General features: G+C 37.3%; 1 protein-coding gene across 4 annotated transcripts in view; it reads left to right on the top strand.

Moving 5' to 3' along the window:
* LOC106120195 (serine/threonine-protein phosphatase regulatory subunit widerborst) overlaps positions 1–22,356 on the top strand; it is a 36,799-nt gene that overhangs the window by 11,443 nt on the left and 3,000 nt on the right. For 3 of the 4 annotated variants that reach the window (XM_013315454.1, XM_013315456.1, XM_013315453.1), the window contains 9 exons: positions 8,653–8,836; positions 17,950–18,149; positions 18,453–18,656; positions 19,175–19,305; positions 20,361–20,478; positions 20,606–20,718; positions 21,055–21,217; positions 21,573–21,802; positions 21,900–22,107. In XM_013315454.1, the coding sequence (XP_013170908.1) occupies positions 8,653–8,836; positions 17,950–18,149; positions 18,453–18,656; positions 19,175–19,305; positions 20,361–20,478; positions 20,606–20,718; positions 21,055–21,217; positions 21,573–21,802; positions 21,900–22,107 (1,551 nt within the window). Of the gene's footprint in view, positions 1–1,509; positions 1,841–8,652; positions 8,837–17,949; positions 18,150–18,452; positions 18,657–19,174; positions 19,306–20,360; positions 20,479–20,605; positions 20,719–21,054; positions 21,218–21,572; positions 21,803–21,899; positions 22,108–22,356 lie in introns of all 4 variants that reach the window. The other variant, XM_013315452.1, reaches the window with a different exon arrangement.

The following is a 22,356-nucleotide window of genomic DNA, read 5'->3' on the forward strand; positions in this document are numbered from 1 at the left end:
TTATGCATACTCTACGCCAGGGAGCGACACGGTAGTGATGTGAGATTCTCTCTGCGTATAGCATAACTACTAAATCTCTCTGTTGCTCCTACGCATAGTGGCGAGGACACGACCACGCGTCTAGATTACTAGTCAACAATAATTTTAGTAGTTAGCTTAGTAAGCTCGAGCCCTTCAGAGGGGACACGTATTAGCTGAATACAATAAAACTGGATGTTTTAAAAAAAAATCATGTTATTGTTTCAGCTGATTAACGTCCAAAATCTATTTTCGCAATGTCACTTTACTTTTAATTTGTCGCAGGCTTGGATGCCAATTTCATTACTGTATAGTATAAATGACAGTCACGGGACGTAAAATTTTCCCCCTATCCTATCCACAATAATACAATGCATTTTACGTGCAAAGAATAAGTTCTTGCAACCAAAAAGTCACAATATTTTTACGAAGTTTTCTGCTGAATAAAAAAATTTCGGGCTAAAATATTAAATAATAAAATTGTAAAATATTTTGTAGTAAAGAAAAACATTCGGCCGACGTTGATTTACCTCGGCTTTTAATTTTAGCGAGTGCTGATGTCACCGCGCTTTATGTTGTAAATATTAGATAGTGTGGCAGCGCAAATAAAACTCGCTTGTTTATAAAAAAATCTTATATTATTTTAAATATAATGAGTGTTACATTTCAAGAGTCTGTCATACTCAGAGTCATGCTTAATTAAATTGGCACTCACTGTCCCACTTAATGTTATATTCACGAATAACTCGACATAATGTTCCGATTATAGTAATATAGCAGCCGCCCGCGACTCCGCCTGCACTGAATAAGAAAAACCTTAATTAGTAGCCTATGTATTCTTCCAGACTATGTCTCACATATATGCCAAGTTTCAGCGCCATCTATTCTGCAGAAACCTTCTAACAAACATCCGTACATCCATCGATATTTTTCTAGTTGTAACGTTTTACTATTGATTGTAAATTTTATTTAACGGATTACCAGTAGCGGTGAGCCTTGTATTCGAGGTGAAAATACATTGTCCTACTTGTACTACTGATAAAAAGTCATAACCCTCGTTTTTATCTTAAAAAAACATTAAAACTTCTTTCCGGTACTTCGCTAAAAAAACACATTCCCGCTATTCGTTTTCATTTTATCAGTTTAGTTATTCCATTTGTATACAAAAAGTAGAGATTTATTATATTGCGGATTGCACAGAATGTGACTCGACGCAAAAACACGGAGAGAAAGTCAGTCAGTTGTGAGTTGTGACCAAACGTAGATAAGTGACAGGCGCTTGTCTGGCGACCTGACGCCTGTATACAGTGAAACTTTACTAGTAAAAGTTGATTGTTCCCCTCGTTAGTTGACTAATCCTATGTGTGATTAGTAGCTGTAGTGCTTTAGTAGAAGGTTAAATGTTTTCACTATGATATAGTAAAATCTTACTCCCAAAGTTGTTACGATGGCGTATCGATAAAATATTGGGTTTTATGACTTATTTAAAAGCTCTAGTGCGATTGTTGAACACGGACGTAATGTGTAGTGAACAAAAATATAGTTTTTATACGTTGTGGTGGTATTGGAGAATAGATTCTCTCGATGTTTGAATTATTAATTAAATAAGTGATTAGTGTTGACCTTAATAAAATCGATGAAGGAAACGATTTATGAGTTTGTGAATGAGTAAGAAAAGTGATTTTATGGTGTTATTAAATTTTTGAATAGTGATTGTTTTGTGTTCAAAATGTTGGCATCATCAACTCTATCGACGAGTTTAAATCGTCACACATTATCGAGTATGTTCCAGAAACGATCGACGAGACCGACCATGGTGACGGTAATTTTTTTTTAGTTTTCATCATAGAAAAGAATAGATGTGGGCAGCTCCGATAAATTTAGTTTATAATATGCTTGACATTAACTTCTCAGGCAACTTAGCCAGCAATTTTGTGCCAGTTGTAAAAATAGGTTATCATATCCAGAAGAAGAAAAAAATTACGAAAATCGGGATGTGTTTGTCCTTTTGTCCTTGTTACTAAGGTTAAAGAGTCTTTGAGTATATACTAACTAATACTGTTTATTTTAATCTACTCTAGGTTTATTTATGTTTTAATGTGGGATGTGGAAGTTACTGGCTGCATCAGATGCTATAAATTTGAAATGCGCTTCGTAATGACGTCATAGTTCGAGTTCTTTGCGAACTGCTGTTTGTTTATCTTTAAATACACTGTTATTTAATAGACAGAGGCTAAGTTTAATACTATTCGCGATAAATATCTCACAATTAGAAGTTAAAAAACTGCAAAATTATAGAATGAATATTAACTCTTCAGTTGTATTTCGAAGGCTGCTTTATTTCGCATACATTCGACTTTGAAGCGATAACGTGGAAGGTCACTACTGTGAAATGACAATTATTCGCTGCTCAATTTTGTTAATTGTAATTTATTCGAATTTGAACAAATTCATGCAGAATCCTAATTCGTTGGTGACATACAGATACCTAACAACTGTACCAAAATTCTGGTGTATGTTTACGGCTGAATACTTCTGTTTTTGTCTAAAAAAACAAAGTTATTCTCTATGTTAGTGTATGTGACCTGGGTTAGAGCATTGGAAACCCACGAGCCTCTGGTATAGATTATCACACATCGTAAAGTCAAAGGCTAAATTCTAAATTGACTTACAGTATTTAGCAATTTTTAATCATGAGAAAGAAAATAAGAATAAATAAATAATTCATACCAAAACCCTTGCCAAGTCATAAGCAATATTTCTGTACGAAGAGGATGACTTCGAGTACAAATATATGGGATAAGTATCATAAATTGTCTTTCAAGGCTACACGGAGCATGCTCCTTACAATTCTAAGGCTAACGCGGACTTGTCAACTACTTATGTACCAGGACCACGTAGATAGTCAATAGCCGCGGCGTCTAAACGTTGCCGATGCGGTATATATTGGCGACGTCAAGTTGGATGTACTTGTTTGCTTCTGTAAACGAATGCGCGTTGACCTTTACTGTTTTCGGTTACCGTGACACTTGACATATAATGTGTCTCTATTTTTACGAAGAGAATGTAAGGGATGACAATATGGTTGAAGCCCAGTTACATTTATGCTCGCGTCTTGTGATATAAATAAATTAGTATTGTAAGTCTATAAATGGATACTTTATATGATAATTTTGTTCTATGTTTTAGTTACTTCAGTTAGCCTTTATTATTTAATACTTTTTCCTTATTATAGTTATAAAATCTGGATAAACGAGCTTTGCTCGGTATTTTTTTTTAAATTGTGTTTATTTGGAAATTATATTTAAGTACGAATTACTAATAAAATGATGAAATATGAATAATATTTTTCTATCTTACCGATAGAAAAAGTTAAGTTTATGTTTAAGTTGATTATCGATAAAACACGAGTAAAATGATATTTTCTAAAAATGATTCCTAGCTAGATCGATTTATCGCCCCCGCAACCCCCTATATACTAAATTTTATGATCGTTGGAGCCGATTCCGAGATTTCAATTGTATATATACAAGAATTGCTCATTTAAAGATATAAAATATGGCAACTATACCGGTTATGTTCTTTGCTATGAAAAGCAGAGCTTCTAAGCTGCTTTATTTAAATATACTTATCAGTATGGGAAGATGCTAAATATTTTGCATTTGCTACTTTTTAGGGTTCCGTACATCAAAATTAATGGAACCCTTATAGGATCACTGTGTTGTCCGTCTGTCTGGCAAGATCCTTTTTCCCAGGAACGCGTGAAGGTATCAAGCTGGATATTATTATGTTTTTAAATTTAGCAACTAAATGTCAATACAAGGAATTTGGTCATTTAATGGAATACATCCTTTTCAATGTTACCAACAGTTTCATAAAAATACGACTCATTTTAGGTTTTATTTGTCATTGTATTATTACAAATAATACAGCTGTGGCCGTCGTGTCAATTAAAATCTCATCTTAAGTCGTTAAGATAAAAATAAACTTTGTACGTCAACATACATACAGAGTAAAGTGTTGTTCAAATACGAAAACGTTACGTTAACCGGAGTTTATTTTGCGATACACACGAGATATTTTCTTGAAATTTTCTGATAAACGAGTTTTGTCGCCAAGAATTAAACGGTGTTATAAGAATAAGCTTTAATAATTGGTTATTTATTTTCATATCAAATCTTACTAATATTATAAATGCGAATGTTTGGATGGATGTTTGTTGGAAGGTACCTCAAGAACGGCTGCATGGATCTTGCTGAAATTTTGCATAGATGTAGAACATAGCCTTGAAGAACATATAAACTAATAAGACTAATAGTTTTTTTTAATTCCGCACGAACCGAGTTGCGGGCGACAGCTGGTATAAAATAAATGTAGTATGGGTGACATGAAATTCCCGTTGACCTCGAGTTGATCTCTCGCCTCTAATCTCGTAAGCTCTGCTGGACCTAAATACGGTACACTCTGATGATCTCACATTCAGTTTGAGAGTAAGCTTCGTTAGTTTTGAATGTATGAAAGTGCTTTCCTTTAAATGACAATGTCGACGTATGAATGTGAAAATTTTTAGTTTCATAGAAATCGTGAAATTTATATGAAAATTATATAAAAAAAAGGAATTTATATAAAAATTATTATATATAAATTTCCAAATATTCCGTCCGTCCGAATATTTCAAAACACGCCTCAAAACTGGACAAACTAATTTAAGTTACCGAATTGGATAATAAGCAGAAAGAAAAATATACTAACTAATACTTTAACAGTGGTAGAGCCCGCTTTAACATCTTCGCACGAATTGGCCCGGCTCGCCCGGTGAAATACCACGACCACACAGAAGACAGCCGTCAAGTGGATCAATTTCGCGTTTCGTCTGATGAGTGTATGTCCCGGAGGCCTAATTTAGTTCTGTTTCGCTTCCCACTTTTTTTCTTATAAGGAAAGGATGAGAAGTGGAAGTGGACTTTCCGGATGAAAGAATGCATGGAAAGAGATAATTAGAAATAATAAGAATAAAAGTTAGGCAACGCATATGCAATTGCGTATGTGTATGGGCAACGGTCACTTCGCTATTTCAACGATTTCAGGTCAAGCCGCTCGCTCGTTTGCCACTTTATGATATAAAAAAAACTAGTGTTCTATGGAATTTAGATTATAATTAAAAATGTTATATATTCTTTGATTGACGATCGAGGTCACATGGCCGCATTTACAACGTTCGCCGGCTTGTATCAAAACAAAGGCGTGCTGCTGTGCGATTTATTTGCGGCCGTTATATGAACGTAGGCGGACCTAGGAATGACGTATACAATACGTATTTTAGATGTTACGTGGGAATGGAAATTTGTATCATTCTTAAAATGATAGTATTACTTTCAGGTTACCTAATTACCTTTGATGATGATGGTGATTTTGATACGGAAAATCATAGTGGAACGTGTTAAATCGAAGTGGAAAAATTCTATCAAAAAACACTGGTAATATTAATTACTAAGTAACTTATATATCTTACAGTTGGTTTCTGACACCTAAATCTGTATAAAACATATGGTCATCCCTGTCTTCTGCCATCGGTGGCGAAACAGAGATAACAATATGATTTAAACGGAGATTTTCTTATAAATCCACGGTCAGTGATAGTTTCTTGTGATATTAACAATCGCTATGAGTAAGGTCACGTTTCCCACTTATTAATATCTGTTCTCGGGTTATTGGTGACTTAATTACTCCCTTTGGATCCCTTAATTGCTTTATTGACGGAAGTTAAAGGAATAAGTCAAATGGAAAAGTTGATTTGCTTGTGGATTTTGATGTATCAACTGTCGTTTGATATTGTTATTACGTTATCTTTTTCGAGAAATTCTCATTGTAATTTTTTTGTTTTATAAGGTGGTAAACGCACGAGCAGCCGTCAGAAATCGCTGAAATAGCGAAGCGACCGTTGCCCATAGACATCCGCAATTGCAGATGCGTTGCCTTTGATTTACGGAGGAGGGGATGCACAGAAAGAGTATATTTTCCTTTCCATGCATCCTCTCATCGAGAAAATCCACATCCCATCCTTTACTTATAAGGAAAAGGATGGGTAGAGAAAGACGTCTAAAATTAGGCCTAAAATTGTTTGTAGATAAGTCTTGTTAACTATATGAGTCTCGATCAAGAACAACTTATCGTATCAAATTTTTTGTAATAGAAATACTTAATGCTTTGTTGCAAGTCTTTTATGCAAGCTGTTTTAAGTGTGTTAGTCTGTTAGATAAGTCGATTGGTTTTCGATAGTAGAGTAGTTGGACTCCTTTCTATCATATGTCAATCATTACAGTTTTACGTATCTGTTATACCTTTAAATGTGTTACGCATGTCAAAATAACTCGTTAGTGTTGTTACGCTTCAGTTTATCGATAACGAATGGATTCGTTATGCGTTAAAGGTATCGTTATCAACGACGTTGTACCGGTTTATTATATTTTTAACTTCACTAAAGAAGACCAATGACGTCATGAACAGGACATTCACCTGATAAAGTTTATAGTATTCGAAATTCAAAACTTATAACAAATATGCGACCTTTTTATATTTGATATAAATAATGATATATTAAATGCGCAAAACAAAATATGATAAAAGTTTATGGATATTTTCTACATTTTTTTTGTACTCAATAATAATGAAATTGTCTAAGTTTTCCGCTTAATTTGAAGTTTACCTAATTTACCTTATAGCAAGTAATTAAAGCTGTTAAAAAACTCAAACTTTCAAAGTAGACGGTAGTTTTAAACTCGACCTGATCATTTTGAACTGCAGTCTTGTAAATTTAATGGAGAAACTTTTTTAATTAACCCTCTACGAGAGGGAATTGTATTGTTTAGTCTTAAAGAGCTTCCGGGCTTTCGAATGTCGTAAACTAAGTTAAGTAAGAATTGTAATATCGCATATACATACACCAATAACCCAAAAGATTAGACAGGAATTAGGTTCTTCTAATTTGGGATAATCCTGGAATATCTTGCTCGTTTCTTCAAGCATCCGTGCTATTTCTTTGTGGATTTACTAGCTTCCTAGCCTAGCCCTTAGCCCATGTATTCTTCCAGATTACGTTCTACATCTATGCCAAATTTCAGATCCATGCAACCGTATTAATAAATATTCATTCATCCAGCCAAACAATCGCAATTATAATATTAGTAAGATGATAATACTAAAAATTGAGTCAGATGAGATGTCCAATTAAGAAGTAATATTATTATTATTAACAAAAATGTTGTCATCCCATAGGTGCCTTAGAAGGTGAAAACTTTTACGTAAATGAGTAACTCACATTTCTATTTATATGAATATGAAGGGAATATCGTTAAAAGAGTATGTTGAGATTTCATTTCTATGCTGCACGTAGCACTGGAAATATTGAAAATGTATCTCGCAAATAGATCTCGGTTACACAGCTACGTTGGTTTTTCTACAGCAATCATGCCTTAGCTCTTGTAAAATATACCTTTAGAAAAATGAACTGAAGTAATCGCGAATATATAGATGGATGGATGGATTGGTATCTCTGCAACGGCTCAACGGATTTTAATGAAATTTGATAGAGATGTAGAACATAGTCTAGAAGAACACATAGGGTTTTTTTTTCAATTCCGCGCTGACGGAGTCGCGGGTGACAGCTGATAATATTGTATAAATATGAAATCGTCCATCGATAGACGAAAGACAATGTTGAACAAATTATATTTGCCAATTGTTTGTTTAGTGTAACATTCACCAGTTTACACTGCAGATAATACACCTATCCAGAATATTATTTTCATTCCTTACGAGGTAACGATAGGTACATGTTCAGTGGAAACACACGTTTATATTAGTATCAATCGACTACGTCCCATATGATTGCTGTAGGGAACTTTAATGTCGATCAATCAGGTCTCCCGCGGGATCCTGTAAGGGTCAGCTGGTTATGTTCATTTGTAGAACAACTCTTTGGTGTAAGTATAAGGCAATTTGTCGAATTGATTACTGTTAATATTGACTGAAAGGGTTTTTTTTATTGTTTTTTGGTCTAGTATATTTATATATAAATAAAAATGAAGCATTGGTTATTTCTTCAAGAGTAACTAATCACCGCTTTGTTTCATTAATAGATTTGATTAAGGGATGACACAGGCTGTAATTAAAATTAAGAAGAGTTGCTTTTAAATTAAATTCTAGTAATATTTGTAGAATAAAGTATATTTATTGCAAGTTACATTTCCTCAGAGTAACTCGCTGCGCCAAGACTATTTCCATTTAGGCGTAGCGAAATGAGAAGTGAAATTTTATTTGAATTCCGGTGAAACCAATTTAATTTTGTTTCGTCTCGTCGTAATATTAAGGTTGAAAATTACAATATAAAAATGCGTCTCTATCAAATATCTCAGTTTCTAAATGTTTTTCGCGCAGTAACAATTTTGATACAACTGCTTTTAACGGCCATTTAAAGTTCATAAAGAGTAATCTTAAGAAATCTATACTAAAGTGTTGCTCAATCAATGACTTAACAACTCTGAGTATAGAATTATTTAGATGTTGTCGTATGTCGTACATGATTTTAGTAGCTCTATATATGCATGGTGTTTCATAACAGTGTTCTGTTCACAGGGCCGTCCAGAGAAGCCACTGCCGGCGCTGTCGGCTCGACCGCCGCCCCCTACAGCGATAGTGCCCCGCGCGGCGGACGGCCCCCGCCCGCCAGGCTGGAACGGTCAGCCGCGGAGACACGGATCCAGCAGGTTTAATGTACAGCATCACAATCAAGAGCTCGTCAAACTACCTCCAATTAAAGGTAAGTTTACTCTCACATTCAGATACATCAACTGGTCACTAAAAAGGACTCTTACATTTCGATAACTAAATCTAAACTAAGGACTACCATTTTACAGGTTGTTGTCACACTGAGTGCGTTAGTTAGTAGTTGTCGTCGGTCTCTGATCGTAGACTTAATTATGACAGTGTGTCAAGTACTCCTAGATTTTAGTGTTGGTCAATGCCTTTGAAAACAGTCGATACTTGTAATGCAAGAGTTTTTATTAATAACCGTTAAAGCGATTAAAATAATCATCGGTTGCGTAACAACCTGTTTGTACACGCAACACTCACCCGGTTTTGAAGCAAGACAGTTTAAAACGATATTTTTTATACGATATCTTTAGAGAACTGGATGAGGAGAAATATGATAATGATTGCTAAAGAATGAATATGCTATGAATGTGCGCTGGTCTCCTAGTCTTTTCCAAGATTAATCAACGTAAATAAACAAATATATTACTTGTTTTACGAGGTTTAATAACGTTGTTGTTGTACAATGAAATAATACGTAAATACATTAGCAAATTCCCATCAAATCCGTTAGATGTCGCTTACATAAAAGCGGTCAGTGTGTCGTAGTGGATTTCTGTAAATACCGCAATAACGGCTTGCTGATGATCTGTTGCGAAAGTACTTGGGATAAATGCATGTCTTAGTCTCTAGGTTATGGAAAGTATAGGTATATTTACAAAATAATATGTAGACGGCCAAGCTTTTTGATACGACAAATTAGATTTGATGCTTTTGTTGCCGCGTTTAGAGTGCTTTGATAGCCATTTATACAAAACTATAACCCTTAGTCTAGATGTCGCGGACTAAATAAGGTTGTCCATTAGTGGTAATTTAACGGGAACTCTAACTGTCACTCAGTGATATAATATAGACCTAAGCAGACCCTTAGCGTGCCCTTCTCATAGTAAATCTACTAAGGAAACGCTAAGGTATTCCTTAGTAACCCCTAGAACTTTGAGTATTGTTGTAAGAGGCAAGCTTTAGTTGTTAGATGATAAATATGAAAACAGTTTCGCAAATAACACGTCTGTCGACAATTGCCAACCCTAATAGGAAAGGCGCTTACGTCATAACTGTGATAAAAGACTTTTGTCAGTCGGCTTACAAATGTCGTGCCTGCAGTTTTTTTACACTAAGGTTTTGTACAGGAAATTTTGCTCATAAGTAGCGAAATAAAACATTAAAATAAAACATACATTAGATGTGAATTCGGAATCATGATTAATTTTATCTTATATATCTCACTTCTTATTAATATTATAACTGCGAATGTTTGGATGGATGGATGTTTGTTTGAAGGTATCTCGAGAACAGCGGAATGGATCTCGCTGTAATTTGACATAGATGTAGAACATCGTCTGGAGAAACACATAGGCTTTTTATTAACCATTTTTTAACTTCCACGCGGTCGGAGTCGCGTGCCACATCTAGTCAGTTATAAAGCTAACCAAATAAGTAAAACATTTTTATATTCTTTCATCATAATAAGAATCGTTTTCCCCCTCGTGTTTCAGTACATTGGCATTTTTGCTTTGACTAACTTGGTCCATTGTTGACGTGACAAAGGGCACTTTGTCAAAACATTTATCAAAGAAGGCTTTTCAACTTGGAGGGTGAATCTTAATTTTCTTCGAAGACGTTTCCTTTGATTTTATCGTTTGATAATTTAAATCATACAAATGGAAAAAATCTTGTTTAATTTTATATATAGAATGATTTTTAGTAGTTCATCGTAAAGTTATATATCATCGTATGTGACGGACAATCAAGATTATGCTTACTCTAGTATCTGCCTACATCCGATAGATGTTTGTTTTTCAAGATTGAAATCAAAAAGGCAAAAGAAATGTAACCATAATATTTGCATCTACATGACACACTGACACGTGGCCTAACGCCTCGAGGTACCAACATATTCCTATGTTAAGTCTAAATGAATGCTTTCAATTTGTTAGAACCAGGTCGTGTGCTAGAATGAAATGGCACACGCCCTACGGCTTTCCGCCTTGCTTCCTCACTGCAGCTTCTTTCCGCTACAGTGCCGACAGCGCTTTGTGGAAACTTTGTACACTTCGCTAGGGTAATGTGTTCAGAGTTTGAAGATACATGCTCCCTGTTCAATTTTTTTTACATTATAAGGTGCCAAAAGAGCATGCGGCCACCCTAATTCACCGAAATAGTGAATCGACGGAGGATAGAGAATATTTCCCATTCTTATGCGTCCCCTCCAATATCAAATCCATTTCCCTCCTGCCATCTTTTCCTTTCAAGAAAAAGATGTAAAAGAAACATGGATTAAAATTAGGCCACCGGTATGCACCCTCATCAGACGAAACGCGAAATTAGTTCCTCTGCGCTTCTTCTCTATTAGTCTAGATAATTTCGTTGATTTTTTTTTAATTTCGTGACATGGTTAACTACGGACTACTGTGCCAGAGGTTATCTTATAGATTTCGCCTCATTCTTCAAAATTAATCGATTACGACTCAGATAACCCTTTCAACGTTCATCAACATGACGTGCTTAGACCTGATTATCAATTTTTACCTTAGCCTTTATTTGGCTTAGCTCGAAAACGAACCTCTTGATACTAGCATCAGGATGACTTATCTTAATTACTCAGATGGCCCTGCATTATACGATGAAGGTTAAAGAAATTAAATAGCTAAACAAATAGTGTATATAGTCGTTTAACTCAAAGGCGAGAATAGTAATAAAAGAGATGCTACGACGTAGTATTCAGTTCTACGAGTGTAAGCAAGTTAATTAGTTCTGCGGGGTGGCTCATTAAAAATTCAAACACTGTTTAAAGCTTGATGTAACTAGACTTGACTGTGTTATGTAATATTCATTTACTCATTTTACTGTTGGTACTTGTATTATAATTTCCACATTATTTTTTGCCACATAAAGTATTTAATGAGAATTTAAGCAGTCCCTTAGTGATCTAATAACTGTGGTTGTTAGTATTATATAAAAAAATTATTAATAATTATTCCATACCAAGAATGTTACTGTTGTCTCGTAATACTTATAGGGTGATAGAGAATTTTATCGGGACTCTTGCTTGTTGAATTTATGACTACTTACCCTTCTGTTTTTCCCATAGTATTCATATTCAATTAATTTATTGTTTCGTCGAGTTACGGTACGCGTGGCCTGCACCAGACGCACCGTACGCACAGCCAGCAACGGATTTTAGTTTGCTTTGTATGATTTGAAATACTGCGTCCAAACCAAGCAAATCCATTTAACCCGCGGTGCGTCTAATGAACGGAACTGCTAATGGACGCGTAGTTTTATAGACCGGTACATCAATCTATTTTATGGTGTTACTTACCTAATACACTCCTAAAAACGCTATCAGTTTTGATTTGCATAATGGTGTGATAAGGCACACCGGGTTCTGATTGCGCCTTGTAAAACTTACCTCTGTATTACAAGGACGTGTGAAAATTATGTCAATTGTTGGAATAGAAATTAGATTCCGTGGACGTGGCTCGCAAGGTAAACGCTTGTCTGTGTTTATGTCCCCTTACTGTAAACGTGAAATTTCGCTGATATTGAAATATGTTGTTGACCTAATTTAAAAAAAAAACTGAAAAGGATGATAAAATGTCTTATACGATATTTTAGAAACACATTTGTGATATTCGAATCAAATCGAAAGATGACGAATCGATTTAATTAAATCGACTAGTATATAAAAATCAATTATGACCATTTTTCCGTATTATTATTTTATTTCCTTAGCATCTTAAAAGTTTTATAATGGTATTGTCCTCCATAATTTACATAAAAATTTTAATTATTTAGTCTCCGTCACTTTATCAACGAACGAATAAATAAATTTTAGATGTTAAATATGCCCAGATTCATATATTATCATCACCACATCTAATGCAGTGCAATATGCGTTACTATTCAATTCTACTTGGTTGGCAGAACTGTCGGCTTGGCACGACTAAGCTTTATCAATCTTATCTATAATAATGTTTCGCCACTCTAGAGAATAATAAATCTTGTACAGTTCAATACAACTTTAAATGATTTTACAATAAACACTCAAAGTGTCACTACGAATGTGTGTTGAATTCAAATTTTATCTTTCAGTATATTCTAATAGATGTTTCCTTACGCTACTTACGATCCTTTGAGATTTAATAGTATAGTAGTTAGTGTTCAGCAACTAACCGGTATTCGGTAGATACATACATAATATAATAAAAACTTTATGATCAAACTAGCTGTCGCCCTCGACTCCGTCCGCGAGGAATTAAAAAATTATCTAGATCCGTTCAGCCGTACTAGATATACCTTCAAACAAACATCTATCTATCTAAACATTCGCATTTATAATATTAGTAATATTTCTATGTGTCTATATGTAGCAGTTAGTGTACTGACCTTATTATCATTGTTATCTCTGTCTACACTTTGTAGATAATCCTACCGTAGTAATAAATTAAAATTCCTGTTGTTTCCTTTTTCATTTAAATTAATTGAAAAGTCTCAATTGCCGTTTACATATCTTATATTCAACGCGTGTCTTGTAAACGAAACTGCCGGGTTACCGCGAGTCATTTGACTGCCGTATCCGTAGTAAGGACAATAGGCAGTGGAGTACCGGTAGTAAACTGCACCATGAAGGTCCATTAAAGCGATCGATGGTGTAATGCAGGGGACGTCTGGTACACACTCCCCACGAACAAGGGCTGCGTCGACTTAGCCGTCGCCCTTACGACCCAACACAGACCTCCCCTATTCTGTTCTTGGAAATCTTAAGCCGGTGAAGTATCGATGTGTAATATTTTTGATTGCTCAACTTGCGACTAGTCGAGGGTGAAAGAATGGATGATATAAAAACTTTTTTGATTAGTCACTAGATATAAAGACAGATCAATGAAAAACAAGATAATAAAACTTTACACGGCGTTAATACACGAATGCAATGATCAGAGATAGACAATTCAGCCGTTGATCTCATCTAGCACTTCCTTAAACAACTGATACTAAATGGCTCTATATCCGTCGCATCTCAGTCCAGGTCAATGACACCATATATCTTATCTGACTACAGAGACGTAATTGCAATCTCTTTAACGCTTGTTTATTGTGAAGAAAAACGACTTATATGTATGTTCAATGACATATATTTGAATGTTTATAGAATAAAAAGTTTTTATTAGTACTGTATATATTGCAGTATGTTTGTAGCCACTGATAATACTATACAAGTGGAGGCTATATATTCAGCACAAAGCGTAATTTATGCATTCAATTCAATTTAACAATTACAGACAAGGACATAATATATCTTCCTTTTTGTCAAATTCTGATTATACTTTCATAGTGACTAAACTTTGTTCGTGACGATATGTAAATGAGCAGCAACCCTATAGGAGGTTGTATAGAGCGATTGCGTGCGGTGTGGACGTAGGGCGCGGCGTCGAGGCGCGGGGTGCGTGCGCGCGCCGCGACGCCGGGCGAGGCGGGCGGCGTGCTGCGGCGGGGGGCAGCGGGCGCGGCGCCGGCAGTCCGGCCGCCCCCGCAGCTCGCACCGGTCCGGGCCGCGGCCGCCGCTCGGATGCCGCTGCCGGCCGCCGCCTGCGATGGTCCACGCCGGGCCGGCCGCGCGAGCGATGTTCGTCGCCGCTGAGGCCAAGCCGCGCCGCGCCGTCTCGCCCCTCGGTATACCCAAGTCGCCGTCGTTCCACTCGGGTCTCGACCTCGTCGCCGGCCCCGTCGCCAAGCGCTCCGAGAGCGCCTCCGACGTCGCGCGGGCGTTCCGCTTCGCCCTGTCTTGCCCGGGCACGATGGAGGGCCAGGCGCCTCAGAAGGCGGCCTCGCCGCCCTCGCCGCGCTCGCCGCCGCCCCCCGCGGCGGTCTCCCCCGAGCGGCCCCCGCAGCCACCCGCCACCGACAAGGAAAGCCTCATGGTGCAGCTGCCGCTGCTTAAAGGTCCGCCGATGCCGTATCATCTTCATTGTTTACAATCGACCTTCCTCGCCGGTATCGACGATGTGGCCCCCGTCTATTTCCATCGCCGTCGATAAATTCATTAAATATAAACGGAATTGCGTGCTTACCGTTAGTCTCTGCCCACGCCTAGTGATTTCCTTGGCGTTGCGGTTGTAGCATAGGTCTAACGAATCCGACAAGTACGTATACATCAAATGGCGAAAACGCCGCAGAAATATATCGACCCATTGTAATGCCATAGACGACCGCTGGCGACTCGTCGACTGGCGAAGTCGTTCTCGGTGCGCCTCATAATTGTGTCACATTTTACTTATAAAATTATAAGCGTAGTTCAAAACAGCATGTGTTATCTTGCTGTTTTAAGCTCAGTTAATCACACGTTGAGGTCACGTGTACGGGACGTGCCCATTCTCGAGCGTTGTTTGGTCTGGTATTAAACTCTCTGAGAGGATGTTATCTGTTAGCGATCAGCACGGATGTGTGTATAATTTATGGCAGTTTTGGCAAATTATTTACATGCAGAAAATGCCGGCTAATTTGTAATGTATTAGCGTAATAAATAATTTAGAGAAATTCGCTTAGTCATTTTTGAGAGTCGATTTATAACTATCAGTAAATTCTGTGCGTTTTATTCTGTTCAAGAACATACATTGAGAAGTGTAAATCCTTGTTGAAGTTTATACTCGTGCACTAACATACTGAGTCCCTGTCATTAAGGCTTGGATCACGCGATAGACGAAAACTCCTTCCATGTTAATATTACCTCGTCAGTTATATCACAACATAATCAAGATTGAAAATAAGGTGCTGATTGTTGCTTTATACCTGTAGAGCTTTAACATGACCAAATAGTTAGTAATTCCGTTTTAAAAAATACTTTTTGACCGTACCGTGACCGTGACAGTTGTCAACATGCAAATCAATATCAACTTAAACTGAAACACTCTTTTCTGTACTTCGACTCATTAAAGGAATTAGCAATCGCTCGCTTTGACTTCGTAATTTTTTATCGTGATATTCACACTAGATTCGAAATGACGTCATTTTGTTTTGGTAGTTTTAAACATAAATCTTTCATCATGATACAATTTTATGAATGTAATGGTAGTATTGGCTTCGTTACTCAGACTAATCGCATGTGATATATGAGGTGTGTTGATGACGTCACATTTCACGTAACTCTTATGTTATTGTGCACGCGCTTTATGTGTGTTCAATTTATATGCACTAAAATATATCTACTACTGTATAGTGTTTTAGGCGACGCATTTTTTTTGTAATTTTTTTTTTAATTCTTATTTGAGACGATTAAGCAATTGTTTTAATTATCGTATTTGATATTTGTTTTTAGAATAACTTTGTATTTTTGTAAATACAAGGTTTTTATTTTCATAGCACACGAGTTTTTTTTTAGTTTCGGCATGAACTAGTTCATTTGAAAAGCTCCAAATGTAAAGCCGGCTGGCATAATGACTTCCTGCTCTGGTTCCTGTCTTCCAAGTGGCCCCTTTTCTAATCCAGGACGTTTGTCTACAATTTTAAGTACATCATTTTAGTACTTTGATCATGTTTTGATAATTTATAAGCAAGTTTTAGATGTTTCTCAATTTTATTATAAAGACACTAGCTGTCGCATGCGACTCCATCCGCGCAGAATTAATAAAAAATAAATAGTTAATAAATCATTTGTGTTTTAAATATGTCGGCCAAGTCTGTGATAAAAGCTATATAAGTAACAAGAGTGGTAATGAAACGAGAACGGTCAATACTTTGGAACAAGGTCGTTTATAAATAGACATATTAGCATAAAGCGTGTATATTTATATGCGTAAGATATGTACTTTGCTAAAGTGGATCCGTTTTGTCACTTTATTCTTAATGATTGCTTCAAGACTTGAAACAGATACGACTTAAGTATATATAAAGACTGTTACATACCATAGCTTAATATATTTTAGGGTTCCGTACGTCATAGGAAAAAAACGGAACCCTTATAGGATTTTTACATCCTCCCTCTTATAAAGACTTTATTGTATTGTAAAATATTTAATACGCTATCTAGAGTTTAATTTGAACATTTTTTTATAACTTTTTTCTTTTATAACAATACATTATTTTATATCTTACTAATATTATAAATGCGAATGTATGGATGAATGGATGTTTGTTACACGGTATCTCCAGAACAGCTTTCTTCTTCAGCTCCTCTTTATCAGTGGTAGAGCCCGCTTTAACATCTTCGCTCGAATTGGCCCGGCTCGCCCGGTAAAATACCACGACCATACAGACAGGCGTGAAGTGGAAGCAATTCCGCATTTCGTCTGAAGAGCGTGCGTCCCGGAGGCCTAATTTAGTCCTCTTTCCCTTCCCAACCTTTTTCTTATAAGGAGGGGATGATAAGTGGAATGGGAAAATATTTTCTTTCTGTGCATTCTCTCGTCCGTCGATTAAAAAATCTGTACAGATCTCGCTGATATTTGGCATAGATGTAGTACATAGACTGCAAGAACATATAGGCCACTAATTAAGTTTTTTAATTCCGCGCAGACGGTGTCACAGGCGTCAGCTAGTGTGTGTATGTTGAAGCACATATTAACATGGATATGACATGTAACACTAGATGAAACCAGTATATCACCTGTTGTATAACGTTTGTTGACATCTGTAAATGTTCAACAAACTAACAGAGTTAGCTTGGACCGGATAAAAGCGGCATCGTACATCAGCATAATGTTGTGCTCTGCCGCTAATGCACGACATAACAATGTTTTTATTTTTCTTTTCTACGTAAAACACAAGGACTAAGGATGGGAAAGTATGTTTTTCGACGCTAAGTTGAAAACTTTTACTACAGTTAAAGGGTCGCATTCGTTTAAGATTTTCTTCCACCAAGATATATGGACCCTAAGTTAGAAGGATTACCTCTTAAGGTTACTTAAGCATTCAAAGTCGTAAAAATCACTAAGAAAGACGGTGTAGATTTAACATGAGAAATCGACTGTTATTCAACAATTCAATAATGCAATCAAAACGATTGCATCAGTTAGAGATCTATAGCAACTTAGCTTAGTTTTAATTTTTATGATGAATTCGCAGATGCGCCGGCAGGCGAGCGGGAGCAACTGTTCGTACAGAAACTGCGCCAGTGCTGCCTGCTGTTCGACTTTGCGGACGAGCCGCTGTCTGACCTCAAGTGGAAGGAGGTGAAACGAGCCGCGCTGTTAGAGATGGTCGAGTACGTCACCTCGCAGCGCGGTGTCGTCACCGAGGCCATATATCCGGAGGCTGTTAATATGGTGAGAGCACACACTTTTTTGGTGAGTGGAGGAAGGGATCTTCGAAAGATACCCTGTTTTTGGGGGAAGACAGAGTTATGTGGGGTTTGACCCACTAAATCCCTCTCGGTGGCCAACCTCTAGTGCAATTGAAGGGGGTTCTGAAATCTCCGAGGAACGCACCGGAAAAAAATCTATTTATTTTGAATTTTAATAGAGACGTTTCAAATTTTTTACGTAAAATACAAGTTTTTAATTAATTTGATTTCCGTGGTTATATTATTAAACCAGAATTGGTATTGGTAATTGGTAAACGTGTTTCAGTTTGCTATCAACTTGTTCCGTACATTACCGCCGTCGTCAAACCCGAACGGCGCGGAGTTTGACCCGGAGGAGGACGAGCCGACGCTGGAGGCGGCCTGGCCACACTTGCAGCTCGTGTACGAACTCTTTCTCCGGCTGCTCGAGTCGCCAGACTTCCAGCCAAACGTTGCAAAGAAATATATTGACCAGAAATTTGTACTACAGGTATTTTGAACTTTTTTACGGTCTGAAGTAAGCACTTCAGTATTATTTACTATTTAAAATAAAATCCAATTTTTATCAAACATGTATCTTTTTAAGTAACTAATGTTGTTAAAGAATGGAATTAACTAAATAAATACATTTTTCGAAACTCTTTAACTCTAACTACTAAAACATATATCACTCACGGGATCTGTACCGAGATTTCGCTTGAAAAGCTCGGTGTGAGATTACCCTACATAGGTAGTGTAGTCGTATAGTTATCTGTGTTGAGTATTGTTATGCAGTGCCAAGTGCACGCGTAGGATTTGACGTGAGGGAGAACTAGAGAAATTTTTGTTTAACTAGCAGTTGCCCGCGACTATTTCCCTGTGGAATTAAAAGTTTTTCCCGGTCCAGACGACGTCCATAAGCGATAAACTTGCGTTAGAGAGAAAATATATAAGCGAGAAAAATATTTCCATTTCTTGGACTCTCATTTATCCTGGTTCGAGTGTACATGACGGTGTCCGTTTGTTCAGTTACTAGATCTGTTTGACACGGAGGACCCGCGCGAGCGCGACTTCCTCAAGACGACGCTGCACAGGATATACGGCAAGTTCCTGGTGCTGCGCGCCTACATCAGGAAACAGATTAATAATGTCTTTTATAGGTGAGTACACTTACATTATGTCACATTGTCATATAGTCCGACTAACTTAACTGACCCGGGGAGTATATGTAAAACTAGCTGTCGTCCGTGACTCCGTCCGACATTAAAAAAACATAAGTATTATAGTTTGGGTTTTTCCAACTGTGTTCTATATGTATAACAAATTTTATCGAGATCTGTTCAGACATCCATCCATCTTAACATTCGCATTTATAATATTAATAAGATGTAATTACCATAACTCAATAATGACTCCCTGTCAATATATAAGATTTGTGACAAAAAAAAGGATCTTTGACACTTTTTTGATATTCAGATCATACTTGTTGTCATTGTCTTTGACTACGTAGGTTTTATATATTTCCTAACATAATTAATTGTGACAGCAGCGTTCCACCGGGCCAAATATGTTGGTCGCGTTATACCCACTTCATATTTTGACAGTAATATGACTAGACTTGTTTTGGACAGTCTATTAATAAAAAGACGACACGAGGTAGTAATTGAGGGATATTGGGCTCCCGCAGCGACCTCCTGCTCCCCACATGACCTCGCTCCACATGTTTTATAAACATTCATGTATTTTTATAAATATTCGCAAACAAACCGCAGTGTGTTTAAATAGGACAATACACTGGAAATTGTATGCCGATGAGATCATTATTGGATTTAATATACCTACTAGCTGTCGCCCGCGACTCCTTCCGCGCGAAATAAACACTTCGTAGTAGTCTGTGTGTTCTTCCAGACTATGTTGTACATCTATTACAATTTTTATCGAGATCTATGCTTTCCGTTCTGGAGATACTTTCTAACAAACATCCATCCATCGAAACATGGCAGTTATAAAAATAGTAGGAAGATTTCTATTATACGTCACCAGCAAATCGTGAACACGGCCGTTTGTAATTTTCCTAGGCAAATCATAAACACTTTGTTGCATAACGAACGATCATTACGAATTACCCAGTAATAAGTTGATATGATATGGTGGTAAACTACTATCACAACATGTTTCAAGATTTGTTTCGTCACTTTATACTATGTTGTTTCAGGTTTATCTATGAGACGGAGCACCACAACGGCATCGCTGAGCTGCTGGAGATCCTCGGCTCCATCATCAATGGTTTCGCGTTGCCGCTCAAGGAGGAGCACAAACTGTTCTTACTCAGGGTCAGTCGTTACATTATCATTTATGTCCCCTCATTAATCATTCTGATACTTGACATAAAGAAAGTACGTCATTGGCGCTAAATGTTTCTAATTAATAATATCTAAAAGGTGTTGTTATATATTGCAGGTATTGCTACCACTGCACAAGGCCAAGTCTCTGTCGGTGTACCATCCGCAGCTTGCCTACTGCGTGGTGCAGTTCCTAGAGAAGGACCCCTCCCTCACACAGCCTGTTGTCAGGTAATACACGTCACTAACACGATACGGGGTACACAGGGATACTCAATTTTCATATTGAAGTTGATCTTTCTACTCCAAGTGGATAGGGAATTTAATTCTTTGACTGTAGAAATGGTAAGTGTGAATCTTGATTGTCTTTTTCAGACAACAGTGAAACAAGTTTTATCGCTTTCCTATTTATTAAATACTAGCTCTTACCCCCGACTCCGTCCGCGCAGAATAAAAAAAAATTGAATTATTAGTGTGATCTTCCAGACTATTTTCCAATAAACATCCATCCATACAGCTAAATACTTATAATATTAGTAAGATATAAAATGATATTATTGTTTGCAGGGCTTTATTAAAATACTGGCCAAAGACGCATTCACCCAAAGAGGTGATGTTCCTGAACGAGATGGAGGAGATCCTGGACGTGATCGAGCCCGCAGAGTTCCAGAAGATCATGGACCCGCTGTTCCGACAGCTCGCCAAGTGCGTCTCAAGCCCACACTTTCAGGTACTCTCCGTATATTTACTAAAATATTCATTTATACTAGGCAATAGGTAAAAAATGGCAAAATGGGGAAGTAGTTTTATGTGACTATAGCTATTGCCTGCGACTTCGTCTGCACAAATAAAAAAAAGGTTAAAAGTATCTCATGTGTTACTCGAAGCTATGTTCTATATTTATGCCAAATTTCAAAAAGATATAAGAAGGTCTTAGTTTTTTTTTATCCGTAGTCAAGATAAATCAGTAAGGAATTGTTGAAGATGATACATTTTATTTAAAACTATTTGTAGCTGATTTTCCCAAAGCTCTTTCCATAGTTTTAATAAAGTTCAAACATAAACATCCTGTATATTGTGAGCAGGTGGCGGAACGCGCTCTGTACTACTGGAACAACGAGTACATTATGTCCCTGATATCTGACAACGCGACGCACATCCTGCCCATCATGTTCCCCTCACTTTACCGCAACACAAAGAGCCACTGGAACAAGACCATACACGGCCTCGTCTACAACGCACTCAAACTCTTCATGGAGATGAATCAGAAACTCTTCGACGAGTGCACGCAGCACTACAAACAAGAAAAACAAAGGTAACATACTGAATATTTAAGAAAAAATAATCCTTGTATGGTCCTTTTTTTAAGTCCAAAGATTTGGAGATTATTATGAAGTTTCTTGTATTTGTAGAGAAAGGGAGCGGTTATTGTATCGCGAGGAGCTATGGCTGCGGATAGAGGCGTGTGCGGCCGCCGCCAATCAGGGCGCCGCGACCACGCCCCCGCAGCCGCAGACCACGCCCCCTGCACTGCCAGCCCCGCCCACAGCGACACATCCCGCACATCTAGGGAATAATAACACGGATAGCGCGCGTCGGATCGACCGCGAACAGACTGAGGTAAAGTTTTGATGCCTTTAGTAGGTGTTGAAACATATATTTTTATATATTAGTAGATAGCAAACGACCATTTGGATTCGCCGAAATAGCGAAACAACTGCTGCCCATAGACATTTCCCATCGCAGATGACTTGTTTACCTTTAATGCTCAGAGAGAGAATACTTCTTCCTGTCACATCTCTTCCTTCGTCCAATCCCTTTACTATGTTTATAAGAAAAAGGGGGGGAAGGGAAAAAAGACTAAATTAA

This window comes from Papilio xuthus, unplaced genomic scaffold (genome assembly GCF_000836235.2).
Source record: "Papilio xuthus unplaced genomic scaffold, Pxut_1.1 DF826961.1, whole genome shotgun sequence".
In the NCBI taxonomy this organism is placed as follows: domain Eukaryota; kingdom Metazoa; phylum Arthropoda; class Insecta; order Lepidoptera; family Papilionidae; genus Papilio; species Papilio xuthus.